The sequence below is a fragment of the Scleropages formosus genome, chromosome 1 (genome assembly GCF_900964775.1).
Source record: "Scleropages formosus chromosome 1, fSclFor1.1, whole genome shotgun sequence".
Lineage (NCBI taxonomy): Eukaryota > Metazoa > Chordata > Actinopteri > Osteoglossiformes > Osteoglossidae > Scleropages > Scleropages formosus.
The window spans coordinates 1849371-1876944 of NC_041806.1; the positions used below are offsets into that span (position 1 = coordinate 1849371).

Below are 27574 nucleotides of genomic sequence, written 5' to 3' on the forward strand. Positions count from 1 at the left end.
GCTCCATTTTTCCCTCACTCGTGAACAAGACCCCGAGATACTTAAACTCCTCCACTTGAGGGAGCAACTCCCCCCTAACCCGGAGGGGGCAATCCACCTTTTTCCGACTGAGAACCATGGCCTCGGATTTGGAGGTGCTGATTCCCATCCCCGCCGCTTCGCACTCGGCTGCAAACCTCCCCAGTGCACGCTGCAAGTCTTGACCTGATGAAGCCAACAGGACCACATCGTCCGCAAAAAGCAGAGACGAGATCTCGCGGCCACCAAAACAGACACCCTCCGTTCCCTGACTGCACCTAGAAATTCTGTCCATAAAGATAATGAACAGAATCGGTGACAAAGGGCAGCCCTGGCGGAGTCCAACATGCACTGGGAACAGGTCTGACTTACTGCCGGCAATGCGAACCAAGCTCCTGCTCCGGTCATACAGGGAACGAACAGTCCGTAGCAACGAGCCCTGAACCCCATAATCCCGAAGTACCCCCCACAGGATGCCACGAGGGACACGGTCGAATGCCTTCTCCAGGTCCACAAAACACATGTGGACTGGTTGGGCAAACTCCCACGAACCCTCCAGCACCCTAGTGAGGGTATAGAGCTGGTCCAGTGTTCCACGGCCAGGGCGAAAACCGCATTGCTCCTCCTGAATCCGAGGTTCGACTATCGGTCGGATTCTCCTTTCCAGTACCCTGGCATAGACTTTCCCAGGGAGGCTAAGGAGTATGATCCCCCTGTAGTTGGAACACAATCTCCGGTCCCCCTTCTTAAAAAGAGGGACCACCACCCCGGTCTGCCAGTCCAGAGGCACCGTTCCCGAACTCCACGCGATGCTGCAGAGGCGTGTCAGCCAAGACAGCCCCACAACATCCAGAGACTTGAGAAACTCGGGGCGGATCTCATCCACCCCCGGAGCCTTGCCACCGAGGAGTTTTTTTGACTACCTCAGCAACTTCAGCCAGGGTAATGGACGAGTCCCCCTCCAGGTCCCTAGCCTCAGCTTCCTCTACGGAAGGCGTGTCGGAGGGATTGAGGAGATCCTCAAAGTACTCCTTCCACCGCCCGAGAACATCCTCAGCTGAGGTCAGCAGCGCACCACTTCCACTGTAAACAGTGTTCGTGGAACACCGCTTCCCCCCTCTGAGTCGCCGGACGGTTTGCCAGAATCTCTTTGAGGCCGACCGAAAGTCTTCCTCCATGGCCTCACCGAACTCCTCCCAAGCCCGAGTTTTTGCCGCGGCGACTGCCAGAGCCGCGCTCCGTTTGGCCCGTCGGTACCTGTCAGCTGCTTCAGGAGTCCCATGAGCCAGCCAGGCCCGATAGAACTTCTTCTTCAGCTTGACGGCATCCCTTACTTCCGGTGTCCACCACCGTGTTCGGGGATTGCCGCCGCGACAGGCGCCGGAGACCTTATGGCCGCAGCTCCGAACCGCCGCCCCGACAATGGAGGCACGGAACATAGTCCATTCAGACTCAATGTCCCCCGCCTCCCTCGGGACCTGGTTGAAGCTCTGTCGGAGGTGGGAGTTGAAGACCTCTCTGACAGGGGCCTCCGCCAAACGTTCCCAACAGACTCTCACTATGTGTTTGGGCCTGCCAGGTCTGTCCAGCTTTTTCCCCCGCCATCGAATCCAACTCACCACCAGGTGGTGATCAGTTGACAGCTCAGCCCCTCTCTTCACCCGAGTGTCCAAGACATATGGCCGAAGGCCAGAATAAACGACTACAAAGTCGATCATCGACCTCCGACCTAGGGTGTCCTGGTGCCAAGTGCACTGATGGACACCCTTATGCATGAACATGGTGTTTGTTATGGACAAACCGTGACTAGCACAGAAATCCAATAACAACTCACCGCTCGGGTTCAGATCAGGGAGGCCGTTCCTCCCAATCACGCCCCTCCGGGTATCACTGTCGCTGCCCACGTGGGCGTTAAAGTCCCCCAGTAGAATGACAGAGTCCCCAGTGGGAGCGCTTTCCAGCACGCCCCCCAGGGACTCTAAAAAGGCCGGGTACTCTACACTGCCGCTAGGCGCATAAGCACAAACGACAGTGAGAGACCGTTCCCTGACCCGAAGGCGTAGGGAGACGACCCTCTCATTCACCGGGGTAGACTCCAACACATGGCGGCTGAACTGGGGGGCTATTAATAAGCCCACACCAGCCCGCCGCCTCTCACCTTGGGCAACGCCAGAATAGTGGAGAGTCCACCCTCGATCGAGAAGAGTGGTTCCAGAACCCAAGCTGTGAGTGGAAGTGAGCCCGACTATATCTAGACGGTATCTCTCAACTTCCCGCACCAGCTCAGGCTCCTTCCCCGCCAGTGAGGTGACATTCCAAGTCCCAAAAACCAGAGTTGGCGCCCGAGGTTTGGGTCGGCCGGGCACTCGGCCCCGACCACCGCCCAAATCACAATGCACCGGCCCCTTACGGTTTCTCCGGCAGGTGGTGAGCCCACCGAAGAGCGGCTCCACGTCGTGGCTTCGGGCTGAGCCCGGCCAGGCCCCGTGGGCACAGACCTGGCCACCAGGCGCTCGCATGCGAGCCCCCCCCCCCAGGCCTGGCTCCAGGGTGGGGCCCCAGTGACCCCATACCGGGTGGGGTAAACGAAAGCCTTGATTTTTTCTTCATAAGGGGTTTTTGAACCGCGCTTTGTCTTGTCTGTCATCCAGGACCTGTCTGCCATGGGAGACCCTACCAGGGGCATATAGCCCCAGACAACATAGCTCCTGGACTCATTCAGGCACTCAAACCCCTCCACCACGGTAAGGTGGCGGTTCACGGAGGAGATCCTGATACCCTCCCACCAATTTTTTATTTTTTTTTAAATATTCTAAGATACACAAATAAGCAAGTACAATGCTGGCGTAGTGGCTGAATAAAAAGTTGTGTCAGGGGATGCTCATGAAGTTACGATGCGTGAACAATTACACCGTAAATGAGCTGAAGAGATCTTGGGCGAAGTGGATCTGGAAAAGGTGAGTTTTCAGACCCTTCTTGAATATAGAAAGAGTTTGCACATTTGTGAGGGACAGGGGAAGGTCATTCCGCCACAATAGAGCCAGAACCAAGAGCCTCCAAACTTTACCTTTCGTGCGTGAGACCACCAAGCGACCTGAAGTAGACGAACGAAGGGGTCTGGCTGGGGTGTAGTGGTTGATTTAAGTCTTGTAAATAGCTGTGAGCAGTTCTATTGATGCATTTATAGACAGCAACCAGGGTCTTGAATTTGATTCTGGCAGATATAGGAAGCCAGTGAAGAGAAATGAGTAGAGGAGCTACATGGGAACGCTTTGGCAAATCAAACAACTCATGCAGCAGCATTCTGTAGATGCTACAGAGGTCTGATGGCAGTAGCAGGAAGGCCACACAGGAGAAAGTTGCAGTAGTCCAGATGGGAAGTCACCATGGTTTAAGTAGTTGGGCAGAGTCAGTAATGAGATAGGGACGGATCCTACAAATATTATGCGGGATGTATTTGCGGGACCGGGTTGTAGCTTCAATGTGCTGAGAGAATGACAGACTGGCATCAATCGTTACTCCCAAACTCTTAGCCAAGGAGGTAGGTGAAATGAGTGAGTTGTCCAGTTTGATCGACAGATCGTGACAAGAGGACAGGGCAGCTGGGAGGTAAAGAATCTCTGTTTTGGAGAGGTTGGGTTGGAGGTGGTGATCATACATCCATGAAGAGATGTCCGACAGGCAGGCAGCAATGCGTGTGGAGATGTCAGATGCACTAGGTGGAAAACAGAGGAAGAGCTGGGTATCAGCAGCATAGCAGTAGTATTTGAATCTATGGGAGGCTATGACCGGACTGAGGGAGGACGTGTAGATCGAGAAAAGAAGAGGACCCAATACCGAGCCCTGTGCAACACCGGTTAAGAGAGGCAGCGGAGAAGAACGAGCGCTCCACCAGACCACCTGATAGAATCTCTCAGATAGGTAGGACTCAAACCATCTTAGTGCTGCACCTTTGATCCCAAGCTGGTTAAGAGAGGAGAGTAGAAACCGGTGACTGACAGTGTCAAATGCTGCAGACAGATCGAGGAGGATGAGGACGAGGAGAGGGAGGCAGCTCTAGCAGCTTGGAGAGCATCTGGCGGTCTCAGTGGAGTGACCAACTTTGAAACCAGACTGATAACCATAGAGGAGACAGTTCCGGGTGAGAAAATCAGACAGTTGATCACAGGCCACCCGCTCTAGGGTTTTAGACAGGAAGGAGAGGAGAGAGACCGCTCTGTAATTTTCAACCACGTTGGGGTCCAGGGAGGGTTTTATTAACAGAGGTGAAAAGACAGCTGGGAAACAGCCAGAGAAGAGCGAGGAGTTGATGATCGTAGAGATGAAGGAGGAGAGTTGCGGGAAAATGTTATGGAGGAGTGATGATGGGATAGGATCAAGCGAGCAGGTGGTGGCTCTGCGCAATATCAGAAGGTCAGACTTCAGATTCAGAGAGCGGCTTGAATTTGGACAGGATAGCTTCACAGGGAGGTCCAGCGTGAACCGGGCAGGTTGCTCGTGAGAATTTATCAGTGACTGCTTTGACTTTGTCTCTGAAAAAACAAAGCAAAGTCATCAGCAGTGAGAGATGAGGGAGGAGGAGGCAGTGGGGGAAAAAGAAGGGATGAGAAGGTGGGAAAGATTTAATGAAAATAAATTAATCCTAAAAACTGCCATGCCAATAATAAAATTTAAAATAAAACAATATAATCAATAAGACCAGCTAGTATAAAAACTGCATGGCAGAACCTTTAAAACACTAAAAACATACCCCAAGACTTAAAACCAAACATAATAAATAATTAAAAGGAAACTTACACGCTAACATTCACTGCTCAAGATGGGTGGTCCCCTGACCTGTTCCCACGGTGTTACCATAAACCTTACCTACCGTTTTTGGGCGATTCCCTTTTCGCAACATGTCTCCACTATTGTTGTTTTAGTGGGATAGGTGAATGATAAAATACATATAGAGTTAGATGAAATACTACAGGAATGTCTGTTGGCTATATTGGGTGTGTTACTTAATCGAGTCATTATGTTGACAGCAGAGCAATTATCATTAAAAGTTCAAGTGATGGTTTTTTGGGATATATATGGGTATTTTAGAAAGTTGTTCACAATAAATGTGACGTGCTCAGTGGATCCCCGCTTGGTTTAGTGTATATCCTGTATCAGGAGAAAATACAGTTTTACATTTTTTTGTGTATTTATTAAAAATGGAATCCCTCATTTACGTAAGCCATACCCTTTAATTCAGTACTTTGAGGGAACAGCGTGTGGAGAACTGGAGGAGTTTAAATGTTTTCTGAACGCTCTGTAAATAATTTTTTGAAAATCATGAATAATGAATGCTTTGCACCCGCCCAGTGTTTCTGGGATAGGCTCCGGTTCACCGCAGCCCTGCTCAGGACAAGCAGTTATTGAAACTAGATGGATGGGTACACACACACACACACACACATTTTCAGAACCGCTTGTCCCATACGGGGTCGCGGGGAACCGGAGCCTACCCGGCAACACAGGGCGTAAGGCCGGAGGGGGAGGGGACACACCCAGGACGGGACGCCAGTCCGTCGCAAGGCACCCCAAGCGGGACTCGAACCCAAAGGTGTAGCCCACCCACTCAATTCTGATTTTTTTTGGGGATTGTCTTACCATACCTCTGAAAACCCCGTCGCATGGGAGGTGAATTGCTGGTGTCTAAAAAACATAAATTTGGGATGCGTCTACTGTTGCTTTCCCATTTGAGGTATATGACTCTTCAAAGGCCCAGGTAGCATAGTGCACAGCTATACTGTTATATTGTGAGATTCGACCTCCCATCGTCACACTTAGCAATCATGCATGCATAGTAAGCCCTTTTTTCTTCCCCAGAGAGCAACATTACAAACAAAGGAATATCACAACATCCGAGTTAAATACAAAACCAAAGAACATTTTTATAAAAACTAGCAGTTCACACCTTTAAACATTATAGTACAATCAGAAAGTGAATACAGTGGACCCTCGGAACTCGAACTTCATTTGTTCCAGAAGGGCATTCGAGTTCTGAATCAATTTTTCCCATAAGAAATAATGTAAATTGGATTAATTTGTTCCAGCCCCCAAACGATTGCCTATTTAAACCTATATACATACATACCTGATGCACTGGAAGCCTCGCCACTCCTCACCACACTATGAATGCCACTTCTTTTCTTGAATTTCTCAAACCACCCCCTACTAGCCTTGAAAAGCTATCATCACTCATTCCAGGGGCATCTTTAACGAGGTCAGCATGCAGCATCCTTGCTTTTTCACATATTGTTGCCTCTGATATACTATCACCAGCTAACCGTTTTTCATTTATCCAAATTAACAGGAGTTTTTTAACCTTACCTGTGGTCTTTGCTTTGTAATAGATTTCACTCCTTTAGCAACATCAGCTGCTTTGATGGTCTCTTTATTTTTCTCACACACACACACACACACACACACACACACACAGTCTGAACCACTTGTTCCATACAGGGTTATAGGGAGTCAGAGCCTAACCCAGCAACACAGGGCAAAAGGCTGAAGGGGAAGGGGACACACCCAGGACAGGATGCCAGTCTGTTGCAAGGCACCCCAAGCAGGACTCGAACCCCAGACCTACCAGAGAGCAGGACCCGGTCCAACCCACTGCTCGCCTGCCCGCCTGAAGGCCTGCCCGCCTGCCTGCCTGAAGGCCTCCCCCCCTCCCCCTTTTTTCAGCATAGTGCAAATCGTAGATTTAGGCATTCCATACTGTGCAGCCAGATCAACCACGCAAACACCTCTATTGACAATATTGTGTTTTTCAATTATTTCCTTTTCAACCTCTATCGTGGCTCTCACTCTTTTCCGTTTTGGCTGATTGCTTTCACTAGTAACCTCCTTAGGACCCATGATGGCTTATATAAGGTATAAAGAAGCACAGAAGCACGTGGAAATTCACAGCACAATTCAGTGAGATGTTCACTCCGCGAGTTTTCGGGCAACGCTGACTCATACCAATCATATGCGTCATATACGCACCCTTTGTTTTACGGGAAGAAAAGACGCGGCACGTGTCCCACGGGTTTTAGCGTCAAAGGTTCATCGGTTTGAGTTCTGAGACACTTTTTTCTCGAACAACTCGTTCGAGTTCCGAATTCGAGTTCAGAAGCGTTCGAGTTCCGAGGTTCCGACCACTCTGCACTTAATACCGGGGTTTTCACAATTCAGTCCATCTCTTTTCTTGGTGCGCTTCTTGTAGCTCATTGTTGTCCACCGTGAGGAAATATACTGTCGTTACTCACTGTTCCGTGTGATTCGGGAAACAGAAAGAGACCTCCTCGCATCCAGTCCCTCACCCCAGACAGCGAGTACGATTTGGGGGCAAATCCTGTCGGCGCTCCGTCTGCGGTGAGGGGACGTGGGGCTCCTCGCAGGCCGCGGCAAATCCCCGACACCGCTGCCATCACTAGGGGTCGCAGCTCGGAAAACTCAGCGCAACGGTGTCTTCCCCACACTCAGCGCTCAGTTCCCTCATTCTTTCGGTATGCGTAGAGAGGCTATCTGAGAAAACTCTGTGCTCTTTTGTTGTTTAATGTCATTAGTTCATCATTTCTGATGATGCACTCTCAATAAACACTTTCTCAGAAGATGTGAGTCTTATTTTAGTTGGAAGTTGCATCATATTTACTTGTTTTCAAAAAGAATTTCATGGTACTTGTACACGGTACTCGTACCTGTGACAATAAACTTGAAACTTTTCTTTCATTCTTGTCATTACAGATCAAATGTAATTAAATCAATTCATTTGGGTTCATAAGGGACAGTATGAGGGACACTCGGAATTTCTTTGTAGCTAATATGTATATATATAAAAAAGAAGTCTCTGCTTCACTGAATTAAATGCTAAAATATATACTTCAGTCAATTTTAAGAGAAATTGTAATTTCAGATTAATTTTTGAAATTTGTACTTTTCATTTTAATTGAGTAAATATGTAAAGAAAGAAATACTACTACCCCATAACAGTTCTGTCACCCTCTTTTCATTGCCTTGTACTTTTCATAAATACTTACCTTAAGAATTAAACATCCGTCTAATCACATGAGGAGCAACCTTTGAAAATGGCCACCAGGAAGAGCACACACGTTTTCCATGCCAGCTGTGAGTTGTAAACAACACATCTGATTGGTGTACAATGAAAAGTGTCATAACTAAAAAACTAACTTGTAAAAAATGAAACGCATAGTTTTATTTTGTAGGGGTATATTTTTACATTTAGCGATTTACAGTGTTAACCTATTGATGAAGATTTATCAATTTATGCTGTTTCTTACCCTCCTTTTTTAACTAGTACTGTTCTGGGTTAGTACCTTGCTGAAGGGTACTACAAAGAAGGTGGGATTTGAACATGGGTCCTTCGGGTGGAATGCAGTAGTTCTATTACAAATGATCTGTTACATTATGTGCTACCCCTCATATACACACATCCATTCCTCATTTAATAGGGCTCATTTGTTCTATGAAAGTGGGGGTGCGGTTGCGCAGCAGGTTTGGCCAGGGCCTGCGGCTCGAGTCCTGCTTGGGGTGCCTTGCAACGGTCTGGCGTCCCGTCCTGGGTGCGTCCCCTCCCCCTCCAGCCTTGCGCCCTGTGTTGCCGGGTTAGGCTCTGGCTCCCCGTGACCTCGCTTGGGACAAATGCTTTAGACAATATGTGTGTGTGTTCTATGAAATTATTCTGTTGAATTCCAGTGAGGGGATTGAATTATTATGGTGCACTCTGTAAAATGAATTATTATTAGTACTGTTTAATTGCACAGTATTTTGCAAAATAATAACATTTTAGTGCATTATTAACAGAATTTTGAATGAGTGCATTCACTCAGTTTCAAAACCATTTTTATCTAAATCTGGGCATCATTCTCCTGTTATAAGTATTTTGTGAGTAATGTTCACACGTAAAAATACAGAACTTTGATTTCCTCAAGATAGTCCCTTGTGCCCATGTAAAAACACCATTTGAAGTTCCTGACACATCTGTTCAGTATGAAAGGCTGTTTAAAAGGGGAACGTTATGAAAAGTGGTGCCTAAGGAGGAAAACTATTTTAGACTGAAAGCCACACTGACGCGTTTTCAATAGTTTTAAAATTTCTGAAGCAGAATAATACAAGCAAACGTCAGAAACGCACAGACTAGGACTAAAAGCAAAAAAAGATGCTCGTGTGACTGTGCGCCACTGCAGCTACTTTAAAAAGCTTGTTGTCGAAGTGGAACCATTTGTTCCCGCCAGTTTGTGTCACCTGGACTCCGGACGGCGCAACATGTCCGCACATGAAGTGCAGTATGAAACTGAGCGCGCGCCCTTTTTCCCAGCCGTGACGCAGCGCGTGCGGCCGCGAGGTGCAGTGAGCAGAAATGAAAGCGGAATTGTGGGAAAAGGGAGGGAAAGGAAAACGATGATAATGACACGATGCCGTATTATTCTCTGCTGAGGCGCCGTGCACTTCACTGCTAACGTGACGGTAAGCCTTGATTTAATTCACGTTATTGTGCACTTTTCGCAGTGTCAGGACTTCCGGACCTTTGCTTTGTTGTGTTATTTTGAGGTGAGCGCCGAGAAGAAGCACAGACACACAGCAGAGCAGCAGGTCATCATCATTCCGCAGAAACACAGGGAACTGTCCTGTTGATAAAACTGACTCTGAATCGGTTTTTTCACCACTCATGTGCTCCTTACCACAATCTAAAACTTGATTTATGAGCACAAGTCTGCTAGAGGCAACCTGTCATGTTGAAGTCCAAAGATACCTATTAACCCAAAGGACAAATGATGAGTGTATTTCGGGGCGGATGGCTTTACTTTCTTCTGTTTGTGGGAATCGTCTTGGGGCAACAGAAGGGGACATTTCAGTGTTCTCTTTTCATCGCCTTTCTTCTTCATAGGGCAGGTTGAACAAACCGTAGACACCTGAGGAGAAGATGAACCGGGTCTACGTGGCAGAAACGCCGCAGAAGGAATGTGGGAAAAGTAAGAAACCTTTGCATCTTGAAGTGGAGACCATGGAACCAGTAGTGCTCGGATAGACTGGATTTTCTGTGCACAAGTCTGGTAAAAGTGGTGGAAGGGAATACAATTCAAAGGAGAAATGTAAAGTAATTCATGAGAAGTCCAACTGAAGGGCAAAAAAGGGATTTGAGAGTTTAGAGTAATTTCTGATGTGTGTTTAGACTAGTGTTTATTGGGATGTACTGTATCCTGAAAAACATTTTTTTTGAACGTGGTCAACTTAGAGTGGTTATGCTCACTCCCATTAATTTTACGATTATTAACATTTGATAGGCCTATGTAGCAGACACAGGTTGTTTCCCCCACTTTAAAAAGGACACTGCATTTGATTTTAACAAAGATCACTGAGAGTGATTCCTACTGATATCTAGTTATACAAGAAGAATGCACAGATTTAACAGCTTTTTTTGGTATATTTCAAAAGTATTTTAGTGAAGAGACCAAATATACAACATGACCTTTCTTTTTTACACAAAGCTGTGATTGTTACTGTTTTTTTTAATTAATATCATTTAATTTTTGCCCGTATCTTTCTCCAAAATGACTTTTAACTCCTACGCTACAGTATTTCGTTAAAACAGGTCATGCATATCTTCAGAGTGTTATAAATAAATACAAACATTTGCATGAAACTATCATTTTTTTCTGATAGAATAGGTTTATTCTGATATAACGAACTAGCGCTCCTTGGAATTTTGGAATGTGTTATTTGTTTATTATTTATTTGTATTTGTTTTTTTTTTTTGTCAAGAATACTTTGTCAGCTACATACTGAATAAGGACTCGAGTCTAAGTGAAAACCATAAAGTACAGAACAAGATTGTTAATGAGATAAAATCCAACACAACTTACAGTAGTGTTGTACATTGAATGTTTCCATTGGTAATACCTTTACAGAATATAACTTATAAGTGTGAATTTCCATAGGTTTGTTTTACAGATAAGTAGCAGCTGAGCAGAAGATAAACTGTGAGAGAAATGTTGCAGTAACTTTACAGCAAAAAAAAGTTTCAGTGTTTCTCCAGCAAAAGTCAACAGAAACACCTGCTCTTCTCTGCCCTGGTCCAGCTCACACAATTCCTGTGCAGTCCAGTGTCACAGCTGAGAATGGAGGCAATGCCGTTGTCCCACAGGTTATTCAGTCCAGCATTGGACGAGATGTCAACACAAATGTTTACAACTTGTGCACAGGTACTGAAGATCTAACAATTCACATCCCTCTGGGTCTGATGCTGGTTGGTCAGGATCTGGGATAACATTAAGGAACAGTGTTAGGAAATGTTTTATCCTCTCTGTGAATTAAAGCATTTATGACCCTGATGTACTAAAGATAAGTGATTCTGAAATAGTTGTGGACTTTTTGACATTACAGCTAACAGCCATGTAATGGCTCTCCAGACAGAGATGTGTCATTCAGGTGTTGTGCTGAAGTAAAGTACACTACATTCTTGCACTTGTTGAGGATGCTTCTCTTGAATGCACTGTTGTCAGACAATCTATTTTTGCAGGCCATAACAGAAAACATTGTCCAAATGCAAGGTAGGCCAATTTTTCATCCCTTAGGCTGAACTGAGCTTCAGTCATGCAGAGTGGTGCTAAAAAAGATTTGACTTTTTCTTTGTAGAGAGTCCAGGTTCTGCCTCTTCTTAAATAAGCTTTTGGAATTTTTATTTTGCATCAAATTTTATTACATGAACAAGCTTCTTTAATACTGCAGGTTATTTTTTTTAGATTGATAAGTCCTACTGACTGAAAACATGAAGATAAAGGAGTTTGATAAGGACATACTTATTGTATGTATTTTTATTTTTATGTTGTATTTTCCCTTTTTGTCTGCAGTGAACAGTTTACCAGTCAGCTGAAAGAAGATCTGTCCCTATATGAGCAGGTACTGAAAGTTAAAGGTAGAAATATAATTAATTAAATTGCGGCCTGTGATTGTATGGTTCTGTGATATGTGAATCTTTTTTTTTCTCCATTTTTTACAAAGTTTGGTGCGCTGTCCCTATGTTCAAGTCCTTTTAAGATACCAGAAACAGGTCAGATTTTTCTTCCTGTGTAGAATATTATGTTTTATTGCTTTTAAACAATGTTCAGTGACTCCAAATGTGAGATTCTAATTCCCATTTCTCACATTTACTTATTTTTCGGACATCAGACCTTCATGAAGCCCAAAAGAAGAATAAATGCAATTTGAAGAAGAAATGTCAAACTATATTTGAAGGAATTACAAGGCCAGGGAAATCAGTGTCTCTTCACTGTGTTTACACAAACCTCTGCATCACAGAAGGGGACAGTGTAGGGGTCAATGACGAACATGAGGTGTTGCAAAATAAGGCAACATCTGAGAGAGAGACCTCACAAGAGACATCTATCCATCTCAATGACATCTTCAGACCATTACCGGGTCAGGAAAAATCCATTAGAACTGTACTGACGAAGGGGATTGCAGGGATTGGAAAAACCATTTCTGTGCAGAAGTTCATCCTTAACTGGTTGGAAGATCAAGTAAATGAAGATGTTTTATTTATTTTTCTGTTTAGTTTTCGTGAGCTCAATACAATTACTCAGAATGAACTGAGTCTAAGAGAACTTCTTCATTCATTCTACCCAGAAACTGATGACTTAACTGTTGAGAATTACAAAATTTTGTTTATCTTCGATGGCCTGGATGAGTACCAGTATCCTTTGAAATTTTTGAGCAGGAGATGTGTTTCCCTCACTGAAATCGCACCTTTGGATGTGTTGTTGTCAAATCTTATTGAAGGAAATCTGCTTCCTTCTGCTCTCCTCTGGATAACCTCTCGACCAGCAGCAGCCAGTGACATACCTCCTGAGTTTATTGATCAGGTGACAGAAATACGGGGGTTTAATGACCATCAGAAAGAGGAGTACTTCAGGAAGAAATTTCCAGATCAGGATCTGGCAAGCAGAATTCTCTCTCATGTTAAGTCATCAAGAAGCCTCCACATCATGTGTCACATCCCAATCTTCTGTTGGATTTCAGCTGCTGTTCTTGGGCAAATGTTGACTAAAGATGACCGAGAGATTCCCAGCACTCTAACACAAATGTACTCTCGATTCCTGCTCATTCAGATCAACCTTATGAATAAGAAGTATCATGGTGACACTGAGAGGAACGTAACAAAACTGTCACACCGAGACAAAGAAATCATTATGAAACTGGCTGAGCTTGCATTTCAGCATTTGGAAAAGCGAAATGTCATGTTTCGTAAAGAGGACCTGGAAGCATGTGGTATTGAGGATCTTAATGCTTCAGTGTACTCTGTATTGTGCACAGAAATGTTTAAAGAAGAGATAGCTTTGATTCCAGAAAAGTTTTACTGCTTTGTCCACTTGACCATTCAAGAATATCTTGCAGCTCTCCATGCATGCCATTTATTTGCAACCAAACAAATGGATTCCCTAAATAAAATTTTTAAAACAAAGCCTAGAGCTATACATGGATTTCACAAAGCTGCTGTAGATAAGGCTCTTGAGTATAAAAATGGACAGTTTGACCTTTTTCTTCGCTTCCTTCTGGGTATGTCACTAGACATTAATCAATATCTTCTCAAAGACCTTCTGCCATCAATAAGAAGCAACTCTGAGGGCATCAAAAAAACAACCAAGTACATCATCAAAGTATTGAAAAAGAAAGACCTTTCTCCAGAGAGGTGTATCAATCTCATACATTGCTTGGTTGAGCTCAATGACCGTTCCCTGCTGGAGGAAATTCAAATGAGTGGAAGCTCATCTTCAGCCAAACTTACTGTGACTCAGTGCACAGCTCTTGCCTATATGCTTATAATGCCAGGCGAAGTATGTGATATGTTTGACCTAAAGAAGTGCAAGGTGTCAGAAGAAGGTCTGAAGAGGCTTCTTCCTGTGATAAAGTGCAGTAAAAAAGCATGGTAAGTTATGAAAATCCCTCCCATGTGCCATTTGTAAACACACTTTGCCACTTCTGACAACATTTTTGCTGTTTTATTATTAGTAGTGGCACTTCAGTTCATTGGAAGCCCTTTTCCAGCTCATCCTTCGTTGGCTTTCTTTTCACCTAAAGGCTGGATTTGTACTACTGCTGAAGAACGAAGCTTGAATATTTCATAATAAGCTTACTTGTGTTTTTTTAATCAAGGATTCTGGACAGCTTTCCTTTTGGAAGTTTAAGAGCTGTCTCAATTTCTAACCACAAATATTTACTTACAAAGGATTGGTGAAACAGATATACAAAGACTTGTTGAAGTTTGGTCAGATTTTTTTGCTTATTTTCTTTTCATAAGTGGGTCATTCACATCTTATTAAATTACTCTTCTGATGTTAACTAAGGAGGAATAATTTCACTGGTCTAACATTCATTTCCATTGCTTTGCAGTTTGGACCACTGTGGTCTCTCTGCCGACTGCTGTGAAACTGTGTCCTTCGCTCTCCAGTCGGCCAACTCACACTTGACAGAGCTGAATCTGAGCCACAATGACCTGGGGGATTTGGGTCTGGAGAAACTCTGCGTTGGACTGAAGAGTCCAAACTGTAAACTGGAGTCATTGGACCTCAGCTTCAATAAACTGAATGCATCAGGGATGAAGCAGCTCTCTGATGTATTGATTGGTCCACATTGTAAACTACGGAGTCTGGATCTCAGTAACAATGACCTGGAGGACTCAGGAGTAAATGTCCTCTGTCAGGCATTGTCTAACCATCAGTGCAAACTAAAGACCCTGAGGTACCTAGTGATGAAATGCCATTGCTATAGTCCGTGTTCTGCATAAGTAGGTCCACAGAGAATGAAGAAGTATTAATTTGCTTTCTGTCCATAGACTGTACAACTGTCGAGTCACAGAGGGAGGCTGTACTTCTCTGGCTTCAGCTCTGAGGTTGAACCCATCATACCTGAACGAGCTGGATATGTACAACAACCACCCAGGTGACCGTGGAGTTAAGCTGCTCACCGCTATACAGAAGAATAACAATTTTAAGCTGGAAAAGCTGAAGTAAGTACACAGCTGCATTTGGGACTATTTTGTACATGGATTCAACTATTTTTGGTTTTGGTCAATCATGTGGTGCCTTGCCATTATAAAAATTTACAGCGCTCTCAATTCCGTGGCATGTTTATCGTTGAAAAATGGTATGCACTTTTTCCTTTAGCCTTCTCTTTTTCTGGTCTATTCCACAGTATTGACCATGTTGGACAACAGAGAGTAGAACTGCAGAAATGTAAGTTGTGTACTGTCTTTTACTAAGCATTTCTGGTTAAATTTGTGGATTGATAGGAATGACTGATTTCGGGCCCCTTACAAGTGACCCACTGAACAGCCAGAAGTGGAGGAGTTATTCGTGCTAGGTTTTAGAGATTGTGTCTTTGTGTCTTTGATCTCCGGTTTCTTAAGTCATACTGGAGTGTTGAACTGTTAAGGACAGCTACATGAAGCTAATGGAGGAAGACAAGATGGAGAGGCATGTGAGAACTCTTTGGCGGCTCGAAAACAGTTTGTGCTGTGGCATTCAAGATCAGGTAGATGCTAGATGGCAAAGGCTGGAAGACCAGACTGAAAGGAGTTGCAGTAGTATAGGCAAAATATCACCGCGACCTAGTTTAGGAGTATAGAGTCTTATAAGGGACACTGACAGAATTGAGAGATGTGGAAGAGAATATATCTGCAAGAAAGGGTTGTGGCGATGATTTGTTGGAAGAAGCAAAGACTAGTGTCAGTTGTTCCAGGCTTTTGACTACCAGTGAAAATAAGTTGAGCAAGTTGTAGAGTGAGATCAACAGGTCTCAACTGGCAGATGGACCTGCAGAGGTATGAAGGATTTCAGGTTGACTTGCAGGTAGTGATGAGTCATCCACGCAGTAATGTCAGAAAGACATTGTGCAATGCACAGGAATATTATCTGTGTGGGTTGGAGAAAATTACACAGCAATGATGCAGTAACTTGTACTTTATTAATTCAGGGCAATTACTTTGACTGAGGGTTTGAATCTGGAACCTTTGAGTTTAGTACTAATGGCTTCAACTGCTACTCTACCTGCTGCCAATACTGCTGACAGTAATGAATATGATATTGAATGAATTAATGAATGAATTAATTAATTAATTAATGGATTTTTTTACATGTTTCTTTCTGAAACTTGATCACCTTTGTGTCTATATCTTTCTTCAATGGTTTCTTTGTAGATGCCTGTCAGCTCACATTGGATGAAAAAACAGCTAACAAATATCTATCCATCACTAAGATAAAGAGAAAGGTGACAAGAAAGCAACGATCACAAGCATATACTGATCTCCCGGAGAGATTTAATCGCTGCTACCAGGTGCTGTGCAGAGAGGGTCTTTCTGGCCGCTGTTACTGGGAGGCTGAGTGGAGTGGATGTACTGCTTACATAGGAGTAGCTTACAGAGGCATCTGTAGGAATGGAGCATTTGATGCCATGCGCCTTGGGGACAATGACAAGTCGTGGTCATTGTTCTGTTCTAATAAAAAGTTCTCTGCGCATCACAATAAAACCTCTTCTGACATACCGATACCCCAATACAGGTCCTGTAGGATAGGAGTGTATCTGGACTGGGCGGCCGGCACTCTGTCCTTCTACAGCGTCTCCTCGGACACACTGACTCACCTGTACACTTTCCACTCCACATTCTCAGAGCCCCTCTATCCAGCATTCAGGCTTCTTACCTCTGAAACATCCTGGTTCCTGTGTCCCTTGGAGTAAAGAGACAATTTGAATTACCCTCTTAATCACTTGTCTCTTCAAAATGTAAATGAGGTTAGGTTTTAGTTTATTGATTTTGTAGTAAAATACATGCAGTCTGGGAGACATGTGCTCTGATTTATATGGCTTCCTAATTTTAGACAGACCAGGCTCTTCAGGGTGGAGACAGATTCAAACATAGGTGGTGGTTGAACAAATCACATCATCTGAATCGCTTCTCCTATACGGGGTCGCAGGGAGCCAGAGCCTGACCTAGCAACAAAGGACATAAGGCTAGAGGGGGAGGGGACACACCCAGGACAGGACGCCAGTCCACCGCAAGGCACCTCAAGCAGGACTTGAACCCCAGACTCACCAGAGAGCAGGACCTGGTTCAACCCACTGCACCACCACGCCTCCTTGGATGAACCAATAAGCAGTTTATTCTACAGCTTCAAACGAGGCCTCTGGGTGATGTTGATACTCATCATGAGGATAGAGACTGAGAAAGTGATATAATTGAACCAAACAAACTCAGGACTGAGCTCAAGTCGGGTCAGGAATGGCATCTGTCTTAACTGGCTCAGCTTTCAGTTTTTATTTCATTTTATTTATTACTTTACTGTTTGGCCAGTGCCCACTATGTGGCAGGTGTGGGGTTCGAACCCTGTTTGGGGTGCCTTGCATCCCATCCTGGGTGTGTCCCCACCCCCTTCAGCATCCACCCTGTGTTGCTGGGCTAGGCTCCAGCTTGCTGCAACCCCGCCTGGTTGTAGACATTGTGTGTGTGTGTGTGTGTGTGTGTGTGTGTGTGTGTGTGTGTGTGTGTGTGTGTGTGTGTGTGTGTGTGTGTGTGTGTGTGTGTGTGTGTGTGTGTGTGTGTGTGCTTTACTGTTATTATGTTTTAAAGTATTTGGCACATGTATTAATGTTTTTGTAATTGGTTAGCGTTTGGTGACGTACGGGGAATATAAGGGGGTGATTGCGTCTGCCTGGGGGAAAAGGAGGAGAGAGCCTGGAAAGGCTGGCTTGACGCGTAGGTCCTGGAGGAAACGGGGTCCTCGGTCCGAGAGCGTCATTTCCCTGTGTGCCGGTGTTTGAATAAAACGTTCAAGATGAACGCTGTCTCTGCATCCTTTTTTGCCCCATCCAAACCCACGGTGCTGCACGCCACAGTACTCAACAAGCAGATGTAACCCATTACCCCAGTGCCTCCTGCAAACCATAGTCTTATTTTCATTTTTTAAAATTCATGAACACCATTATCTTTCATTTGTGTACATCACATGCTTTTTCTCTTGCATTGTATTTGTTTTTTCTCTGCACATTTTTTCAGTATTTCACAGAAGTGTTTATGCTTTTTCATGTATAGTTCACATGAAGTACAGGGGCTCAAAATTGCTAACCAAATACATACAGTTCACTGTCTTTTGAAATTATAGGTTGACTATTAAAAATTGCAACAAAATGCATATAAATACACACCAAACATTTTTTTTGTGCCTCTCAGCAGAATCATGGGGAAAATGGCTGTCGCCCATACAGCCTCTAAACCTCAGAATGCCACCAGGCAATGGCAGGGTACATGAGCATTTGAAAACCAGCCAAAGTATGTACCTATTTACACCCGTTTACCTTCAGGCAATGCAAATGTAAGCATGTTAAGCTCAAAGTGGTCAGGTTCTCAAAAACAGTAAAGTTGTTCTACCGTTGAACCCTGAACAAATAGATACAAACATTGGCTGAAACCACTTGTCCCGAGTGGGGTTGAGGTGAACTGGAGCCTAACCCAGCAACACAGGGCACAAGGCCGTACGGGGGAGGGATCACACCCAGGACGGGACATCAGTCCATCGCAAAGCACCTCAAGCAGGACTCAAACCTCAGACCCTGCCAGAAGGTGGGACCCGGCCAAACCCCCTGTGCCATTGCACCCCCTTCAAATAGATAAAATAGATTGAAAAAAGATGGCAATGGGTAGTTCAAGAAAAGTGTCAGCATGATTTTAATTCATATGTGGAGTTAATGCAGAGATGGGTATGCAATTATCAGTGTTGATTAAGCTGAACTTAACATGTGAGGAACTGAGGATGTAAGTGTATAGTCCTGTTATTGGTGCTATTGCTCACATCACTATTCTTAAAAGACAAATGCCTAACTTTGAATGTTGCTAAAATGTGGATTCTTGCTTCAACATTTAAAAATCTGGTTCACAGGTAATTGCAAGAGAGGGGGCGCAGTGCCGCAATGGGTTTTGCCTGTGCCTGTTCTCTGGTGGGTTTGGGTTCAAGTCCTGCTTGGGGTGCCTTGAGATGGACTGGTGTCCTGTCCTGGGTGTGTCCCCTCCCCTCCAGCCCTGTGGTGCAGCGATAGGCTCCAGTTTGCCTCAGGACAAGCGGTTTCAGTCAATGTGTGTGTGTGTGTGTGTGTGTGTGGTCATTGAAAGTGACTTGATGTCTCTGTCAAACTTGCTTCATTCACTACCTGTTCCCTGACAGCAATACTCTTGGGCTGTTTATTACACTTACAACGCTAGCCCAGACTGCACAGAGAGATAGAGGAGGATTCCGTCCAGCTGTCCAGCCGGTAGGCTTTATGAGCTTTAATCAAGAACCCGATACTAAACGCAGGATAAAGGGGCTCAATGAATGTGAAGCGGAATGTGTGCAGGAATTGCAGCTCATTGGACAAGACACTGTAGAAGGACAGTGTGCCACCAGCCCAGTCCAGGTACACTCCAACCCTGTGGGAGATGGGGCCTGCCAGGTCAGTACACACCTTATTGTGACAGACCACGTATTTTTCTCCAGAGCAGTACAAGCCCCAGGAGCTTTGGTTCCGTCCAAGTTGGCTGCTATCGCCCTTTCCTTTGCGGCACATTTTTCTGTAGGCTGCTCCAATGAAAACCCAACTGCCGCTCCACTCGGCCTCCCAATAACAACGGCCAGAGAGACCCTCTCTGCACAGCACTTGGTCTAGGCAGTCAAATCGCTCCTGGTGGTCGGGATAAGGCCATTCAGCACCCCAGCCCAGCGTTGCTTTTCGGTTCTCATGAGACAGCAAGAGGCATCTACTTGCTGTATTTGGGTCCAATGTGAGGTGACAGAAATCTGCAGAAACAGAAGAACACACACAATATCTTATCCAAAACTGGCTGCATCACAACCAGGAATTTGGGCTGTTAAGCAGATTTAGGAAGAGCTATAAAATAATACAATTATATCCTATTAGACATCCTGAGTTCTGCTTTAAAGTAAGTAAACCCAGAAAAAACTGCATATTTAAATGTTTGTAAGAGAACTGTTGTTTCCTTGGGAATGGTGCATAAGTTGCAGTGACTTAAATATCAAAATGAACAATGTATTTATACTTTTATATAAATATGTGTACGTAGATAGATTACACCAGACAAATGAATGTTTTTTCTAAGCCCCCTGTACTGCTTTTCCAAAGTTAAAGAAGTTATGGCAGTTCTGGAGAAAAAAACCCTATTAACATGTCCAAGAAGCAATCTTGTTTGAAAGTACAATACAACATAACTTACATTTTCGATGACTTGCTGTGTTCCTGTGCTCTCCATGATGGTCCAGGCTGTTGAGAAAACCGTACAGTTGTCACACACAGAGGACAAGTGGAGACAAGAGGTAGGACCCAAGTGCGGTTCTTATTGAAAGTGGTGGTTTTATTGTGTGGGATGAATCCGAAGTTTAGGTCGAAAAGCCAAGTGAAGGTCCAAGCCAAGGGAACAAATGTCATCCGTGACACTGAGCTGAAATTGAAGGTTAGCCCTCTAATTAATTCATAAACGGAAACGTTTCACTGTTGAAGAAGCTGAAGAATTACATTTCTAAACAGCTAAATTAAACACACTTTTCAGACTTTAGCCGCTTATTTTCTATTGCATTTTGCATGTACCTGAAAACTGCTTTTCAGCATTCAAAGAGTTCCATTAGCGGACTCAGATTTACTGTTGTCACACCCTGGATCACGTCCCAGCAGATTAGAAAAGCACACCTGATAGGAGTTAAGGGCAAGTATAAAGAAGGTAACACCACACTTTTCGAGTTGTGAAACCTCACTGAGGCAACTACTGTATCTGTGTTAGTGCCTCAGTCATCCTGAGTCCTCGTTTTCATCTCTACCTAACATCAGTAGAAGGCAGGTTTTGAGAGATAGTCTGCATATTTTCACAATCAAAGAGTTGTTGAAACCTGGATAACCAAACACCCAGTCTTTATAGTGAAGCTGTTGTATTACTGTAAATATAAAAGGAGGAAAACAAGATTTTTTTTTTCAACCTACAGCATGAATGACAGCCAGAACCAGAAGTACATATAATTACTGAATGGGTTTTGAATATGCTATTCACAACTGTGACGATGGTCTTAAAACTGGACTTAAGGAGTTTGTGCAATTCTGAGTTCCATATTAAAACATTAATTCATAAGTTTTATACATTTTCTTGAGTTTGATTGTGTTTCTGGTCTTGTTTTCTGGACTCACTGCATTTTCCTTGTCACGACTTCAGAGAAAAATGCCACAGGCGACGGCCATCGTAGCTCATCATAAATACATACCACTTACACACCCCTCGGTAAACAACTTTTAAAAGAAGAGGACTCAGTTGCAGTACTTGTGGAATCTCACTGAGAAAATTGTCTCCACTACACTTGTGACCTGCTCCTGACTCCTCCAGGTTTTGACCTCCGCTGGAACCAACAACCTCAATTTTAGATCAGCATTGCGGGTGGTGTTTGCACGATCGACTTTGACCTACACTTGACTCTTCGACCTGGATTTAAGATTTGCCCCAGACAACGAAACCACAGCTTCTAATAAAAACTGCACTTGCGTTCTGACAGATACGTCACGAGAAGCACAACATTTCTGTAATACACCAAATATATTATTAGTTACTAGAAGAGTGCATTTGGGGACAGATGACTTATCTCATATTACTTTTTCTCTTTGCTCAGGGGTCCAGGATTTGATCAATTCAACACTCTGGTTATGGCATAGAAAGGTCAACGGAAATGCACATAGATACATTATTCCTTGCTATATCCCAGCAAGAGTGCAATGCTTGTTCTCTGACTGCTTGGTGGTCCTGCTCTCAAAGGTCCAAAATCAGAAGCATAGAGGTTCTTTGTTTTGGATTAAGTGACATAGACTGAACTCACTCTGTTCCTTACAGCTGCTGAATCCCTCTAAGCTTTCGAAAATGGTCTCAGACCCAGCTCTTTCAGACCCATTATCCCTTTGACAGTTCCATAAATGAGTCCAACACCATCTGCCATGATTATCTATGTATTGCATGTTTAAGGGAGGCATGATGGCACAGGGAGTAGTGCTGCTGTGCGTGGTGCGAGAGGTTGTGGGTTCAATCCTTGCTTAGTCTGTGTGGAGTTTGCATGTTCTCTCCATGCCTGTGGGTTTCTTCCAGGTGCTCTTGTTTCCTCCCACAGTTCAAAGACATTCTGTTCAGGTGGATTGGTGACTGTAAGTCTCCCAAAGTGTATGAGTGACACAGAGAGTGTGTTTCACTGTTTGGCCTTGTCCAACTAACTCATTGTAAGTAGTGTATCTAGCAGTGTAAATCACCTTGGTGAATAAGGTGTGTGAGCAGATAACACTACATAGAGTTCATTGGAAGTTGCTTTGGAGAAAAGTGTCTGATAAATGAAGTAACAAAAACCTATGTGCTATTTGAATGTTACTTCTATAGGAGCTACTGGAGGAATGTGAATCAGGAACATGGTGGTGTCAGACACACAAGCTGTGCATGATAATCCTGAGTCTGTGTCTAAAGCTCTGCTTGGGTTGTTGATTCACTTTTGTTTTCTTAAAGTTGCACTTTGGAGAAAATGCTTGCTGAATGAGTAAGTATAAATGTAAACTATGAACTTTCATGTCTTTCCTCATTAATCCCATATTCCCCCAGCTGGGCGCATGTACAGTACCACTGAAATTCAAAAATGTCAGATAAAACAAGGATCAGTGTCAACAAAGTATAAGGATTGATATAAGATTATCCAGTTAAAAATAGCCAAAAGAACCTCTACCTACTTCAATTTTTCCAGTTTACATTTGGGATCTTCCAGTCGAGCAGTGAGCAGCTTCAGTCCTAAATCCCCTGGGTTATTGTAGCTCAGATCCAGATCTCTCAGGTGTGATGGGTTCAAACAGAGAGCAGAATCCAGAGCAACACATCCTCCCTCTGTGACTCTGCAGCCAGACAGTCTGTGTAGACATTACATTTACATTTATTTATTTAGCAGATGCTTTTCTCCAAAGCGACGTCCGGTGAACTCTATGTAGTGTTATCAGCCCACACACCTTATTCACCGCGGTGACTTACACTGCTAGATACACTACTTACACTGGGTCACTCATCCATGCATCAGTGGAACACACACACTCTCTCTGTCACTCACACACTAGGGGTGAACCTGAACAGTATGTCTTTGGACTGTGGGAGGAAATCAGAGCACCCAGAGGAAACCCACGCAGACACAGGGAAAACATCCACACAGCTCCACACAGCAAACTCAGACAGCAATAAGAGGTAATTAATCTACCACATCAGTACAGAAATCACGTCTTCCTTGAGTTACTCGTATAAAATGCAGCAGAGCATGCAGCTGGTAGCGTAGTGGTTAGAGCTACTGCCTTTGCAACCAAAGGTTACTGGTAGAATTCCTACCTCCACCTGTAGTACCCTTGAGGAAGGTACTTACCCTAAAATTGCTTCATTAAAATTACCCAGCTGTATGAATCGATAAATAATTGTAAATACCTAAACACTGTAAGTTGCTTTGAAGAAAAGCATCTGCTAAATGAATAAATCTTGGAAATACAAAATAATTAACCAGTTTTTGTAGCCCTTGTTCCCACAATTCTGGCATCTTTTGAATTTTACTAGCTCTTCCATGCTTCTTAATAAACTTTAATATTAAAGTGGTCACTTATGCGTCTATTTATAGAGTCGATTTCTCAACTGTACTGACCTCAGTGTCTCCAGTTTACAGTGTTGGTTCCCCAGTCCAAAACAGAGCAGCTTCACTCCCGAATCCTCAAGATCATTATTACTCAGGTCCAGCTTTCTCAGCTGTGAGGGGTCTCTGCTGAATACTGAGGCCAGCACCTGACTAGATCTCATGGTAAGGCTGCATCTGTCCATGCTGAAAAGCCAAATAGTGTCTAGTTTCATGAAACATAGCAGATGTAGTAGTTTTTTGTGGATAAATATAGGAAAAATCTAGGACAATACCAATTTCGCATAATAATTTCTCTTACATAAATTATTCCATGCTTTCTCACTTTCATGGTTTCTCAAATCACCTTGCCACTTCCCTATGTTTCTGCTCAAACTTCTGTTTCAGATGTGTGCATCTCAGAGGCCGAGTTTACTGAAGATTATGCAGTAGCACTGACCTCAGTGTCTCCAGTTTACAGTGTGGATTCCAAAGACCAGTAGAAAGCAACTTCATTCCAGAATCATGTAAATCGTTGTCACTCAGCTCTAACACTCTCAGGTTGGAAGAGTCTGAGCAGAGAACTGTAGCGAGTGCTTCACAGCATTTCATAGTTAGTTTGCAGCTGGCCAACCTATTGAAAAGAGGGATTAGGATCTGTGGTTAGAAATTTTATTTGGGTAAATCATTTGTGTATGAGGGGGTGCAGCGGCGCAGCGGGTTCGGCCGGATCCCACTCTCTGGTGGGTCTGGGGTTTGAGTCCTGCTTGGGGTGCCTTGTGATGGACTGGCGTTCCGTCCAGGGTGTGTCCCCCCCCAGCCTTGCGCCCTGTGTTGCCGGGTTAGGCTCTGGTTTGCCGCAACCCCGCTCGGGACAAGCAGTTTTCAGTCAACGTGTGTGTGTGTGTGTGTGTGTGTGCATTTGTGTATGAAATTTAATCAAGTACAAAATAAATATCCATATCCAGTTTATAGCATAGCATGTATTCACCAGCAGTACTGACTTCAGTGTGTCCAGTTTGCAGTTGGAGTGTCTCAGTCCAGCAGAGAGCACCTTCACTCCAGTGTCACACAGGCTGTTTCCACACAGGTCCAGCACTTTCAGTCTTAATGTCATTGCAGTAGTCAATGCCTCACAGCAGCGCTCTGTGAGGAAACAGCTATCAAGTCTGCAAAATGGCAATATTGTTATTACAGAGCAGTAGAACTCATTCCTTATCCTTGATCATCACCTTTTTAGATGTATTCATCCTGTTTTCCCCCATAGACTTCCAGTGAACTCTATGTAGTGTTATCAGCCCACACATCTTTTTCACCATAGTGACTTACACTGCTGGATACACTACTTACAATGGGTCACTCATCCATACATCAGTGGAACACACACACACTCTCTGTCACTCACACACTATGGGGAGACCTGAACAGCATGTCTTTGGACTGTGGGAGGAAACACACAGCCACAGGGAGAACATGCAAACTCTAAACAGACTGAGCAAAGACTCAAACTCATGTCCTCTCGCACCACCCAGGCACTGTGAGATAGCAGCGCTACTTGTTGTGCCGTCATGCCAGCCATAGTTGTGTTTATGAGGCTTTATTTTATGTCATTTGCTCAACACGTTTACATTTACATTCATTTAGCAGACAGTCTTGTCCAAAGCGACGTACATATCAGCAAAAGTACAATTTATGCATTACATTTTGAGAAAGAGACACAGCTGCAGACATGTGACTCAAGTAAACCTAGTTTGTTGCCTACCACTTGCTGCACCGAGGTTCATTATTCAAGTAGGTGCATAAAACAGGATAGACAAATCCTGATACCCTCCCACCAATTTTTTTTCAATAATATTATAAGATACACAAGCAAGCAAAAACAATATCGGAGTAGTGGCTGAATAAAGGCTTTATCTCTTGATGCTCATGAAGTTATGGTGCATGAACATTTACACTGTACATGAGCTGGAGAGATCTTGGGTGAAATGGGTCTGGAAAAGGTGAGTTTTCAGACCCTTCTTGAATGTACACAGAGTTTCCGCAGTTCTGAGTGAGAGGGTAAGTTCATTCCACCATAACAAAGCCAGAACCGAGAACCTCTGTGCTTTATCTTTCGTGTGCAGGACCACCAAGTGAGCAGAAGTAGATGAGCGAAAGGGTCTAGCTGGGGTGTAGTGGTTGATCAAGACCTGTAAGTAGCTGGGAGCAGTTCTATTGATGCATTTATAGACAATTACCAGGGTCTTGAATTTGATTCAGGCAGCTATAGAAAGCCAGTGCAGAGAAATGAGAAGAGGAGATACGTGGGAACGCTTTGGCAAATCAAACACAACTTGTGCAGCAGCATTTTGTAGAAGCTGCAGAGGTCTGATGGCAGTAGCAAGAAGGGCACGCAGAAGAGAGTTGCAGTAGTCCAGACGGGAAGTCACCATGGCCTGGAAAAGTAGTTGGGCAGAGTCAATTGTGAGGTAGGGACGGATCCTACAAATATTATGCAGGATGTATCTGCAGGACTGGGTTGTGATTTCGATGTGCTGAGAGAAAGACAGACTCGCATCAGTTGTTACTCCCAGACTCTTAGCTAAGGAGGTAGGCAAGATGAGTGAGTTGTCCAGTTTGATCGATAGATCATGACAGGAGGACGGGCGAGCTGGGAGGTAAAAAATCTCAGACATCACCAGAAGGGCCATCTGAGTGGAGTGACCAACTTTGAAACCAGACTGATAACCATCGAGGAGATGGTTCCGGTTGAGGAAATCAGGCAGTTGATCACAGGCCGCTCGCTTTAGGGTTTTAGACAGGAAGGAGAGGAAAGAGACCGGTCTGTAATTTTCAACAAAGTTTGGGATCCAGGGAGGGTTTTTTAACAGAGGTGAAATTAGAGCGGTTTTGAAGGCAGCTGGGAAACAGCCAGAGGAGAGTGAAGAGTTGATGATCTTAGAGATGAAGGTGGAGGGTTGCGAAGAAATGTTCTGTAGGAGTGACAATGGGATCGGGTCAAGCGAGCAGGTGGTGGCTCTGCGCAGTATCATGAGATGTTATTCATATTAGGGTTAAAGCACATCAGCACAATTATATTTAATAATGTTCTTTCTGTTAATGAAAACATTGGCGTTGCCATGGTATTCACGAGAGTGTAATTTAACTTTGATAAATATATACTGTACATTGCATATGCTTCTAAGGAATTTGCAAAATTGCTTAGATAACCATGAGATGCCCTTTTGGACCTCTAAACTTATCATCAGTTGAGGAAATTGTTTTCAGCTGCCTAGCATTTAGGAAAGGGTCTTCACCCATATTCCTTAACTTATAAATATTAATGTAAAAAGAAAATAAAACTCACAGAGCCTCTTTGCAGAGCCTGACCACCGGTAGCAGCCGAAGAAGCCCCACATCTGACAGGTAATTCCTCTTCAGGTCGAGCACATCCAGCGAATCCCATGACATCAGCAAAATGTAGGCCAGGGCTGAGCACTGGATGGGTGACAGGTTTTTCTCGGGGAGTCCTGCCTCCACGTGGGCCTCCATTTCTTTAGTGAGGGAACTGTCATTTAGCTCCATCAGACAATGGAACAGATTGATGCATTGCTCAGGGCAGTGGGTTTTGACTATTTTACTTTTGATGTATTTGACTGTTTCCGAAACATGTTCAGAGGTTATCCCTGAGAAGGTTATTAGGTCTTGTAGGAGAATTTGGCTGGTGTTCAATGAGATACCAAGAAGGAAACAAAGGAAAAGGTCCAACTTCCCATTCTTATTCTCTAAGGCCCTTTCCATGCCACTCTTGAGCAAGTCTGACAAACGTGACCTCTTGAAGAGTTGACTGAACAGGC

General features: G+C 44.2%; 2 protein-coding genes across 3 annotated transcripts; one reads left to right on the forward strand and one right to left on the reverse strand.

The window, feature by feature from the left end:
- The first annotated feature begins 9356 nt into the window (after nt 1-9356).
- LOC108930205 (NACHT, LRR and PYD domains-containing protein 3-like) lies at nt 9357-17058 on the forward strand. Of its 2 annotated transcripts, none has more exons than XM_018745328.2 (11): nt 9357-9519; nt 9941-10025; nt 11133-11255; nt 11573-11603; nt 11904-11952; nt 12055-12103; nt 12223-13978; nt 14443-14790; nt 14885-15058; nt 15244-15284; nt 16247-17058. In XM_018745328.2, exons 2-11 carry the CDS (start codon nt 9977-9979, stop codon nt 16783-16785), a joined length of 3159 nt encoding a protein of 1052 aa, XP_018600844.2. In that variant the 5' UTR covers nt 9357-9519; nt 9941-9976; the 3' UTR covers nt 16786-17058. The 2 variants fall into 2 exon arrangements, with proteins under 2 accessions (XP_018600844.2, XP_018600843.2); XM_018745327.2 differs by having other exon boundaries at nt 9946-10025.
- A 2238-nt stretch (nt 17059-19296) lies between these two features.
- Nucleotides 19297-27269, reverse strand: LOC114911056 (NACHT, LRR and PYD domains-containing protein 12-like). Its single transcript, XM_029254093.1, has 7 exons — nt 27085-27269; nt 24743-24907; nt 24294-24372; nt 23772-23872; nt 22831-23004; nt 20309-20355; nt 19297-19874 (listed from the first exon to the last, which is right to left on the reverse strand). The coding sequence occupies exons 1-7, from the start codon at nt 27267-27269 to the stop codon at nt 19297-19299; spliced, it is 1329 nt and encodes a 442-aa protein (XP_029109926.1).
- Between the last annotated feature and the right edge of the window lie 305 nt (nt 27270-27574).

Coding starts and splice junctions, on each gene's coding strand:
- LOC114911056 (XM_029254093.1), bottom strand. CDS start 27,269: ATGGAGGCCCACGTGGAGGCAGGACTCCCCGAGAAAAACCTGTCACCC. Junction 24,908..27,084: donor AGGCTCTGCAAAGAGGCTCT/GTGAGTTTTATT, acceptor GCCATTTTGCAG/ACTTGATAGCTGTTTCCTCA. Junction 24,373..24,742: donor TGCAAACTGGACACACTGAA/GTCAGTACTGCT, acceptor TCTTTTCAATAG/GTTGGCCAGCTGCAAACTAA.
- LOC108930205 (XM_018745328.2), top strand. CDS start 9,977: ATGAACCGGGTCTACGTGGCAGAAACGCCGCAGAAGGAATGTGGGAAA. Junction 11,256..11,572: donor TGTTTACAACTTGTGCACAG/GTACTGAAGATC, acceptor CTATTTTTGCAG/GCCATAACAGAAAACATTGT. Junction 11,604..11,903: donor AAACATTGTCCAAATGCAAG/GTAGGCCAATTT, acceptor TTTTGTCTGCAG/TGAACAGTTTACCAGTCAGC.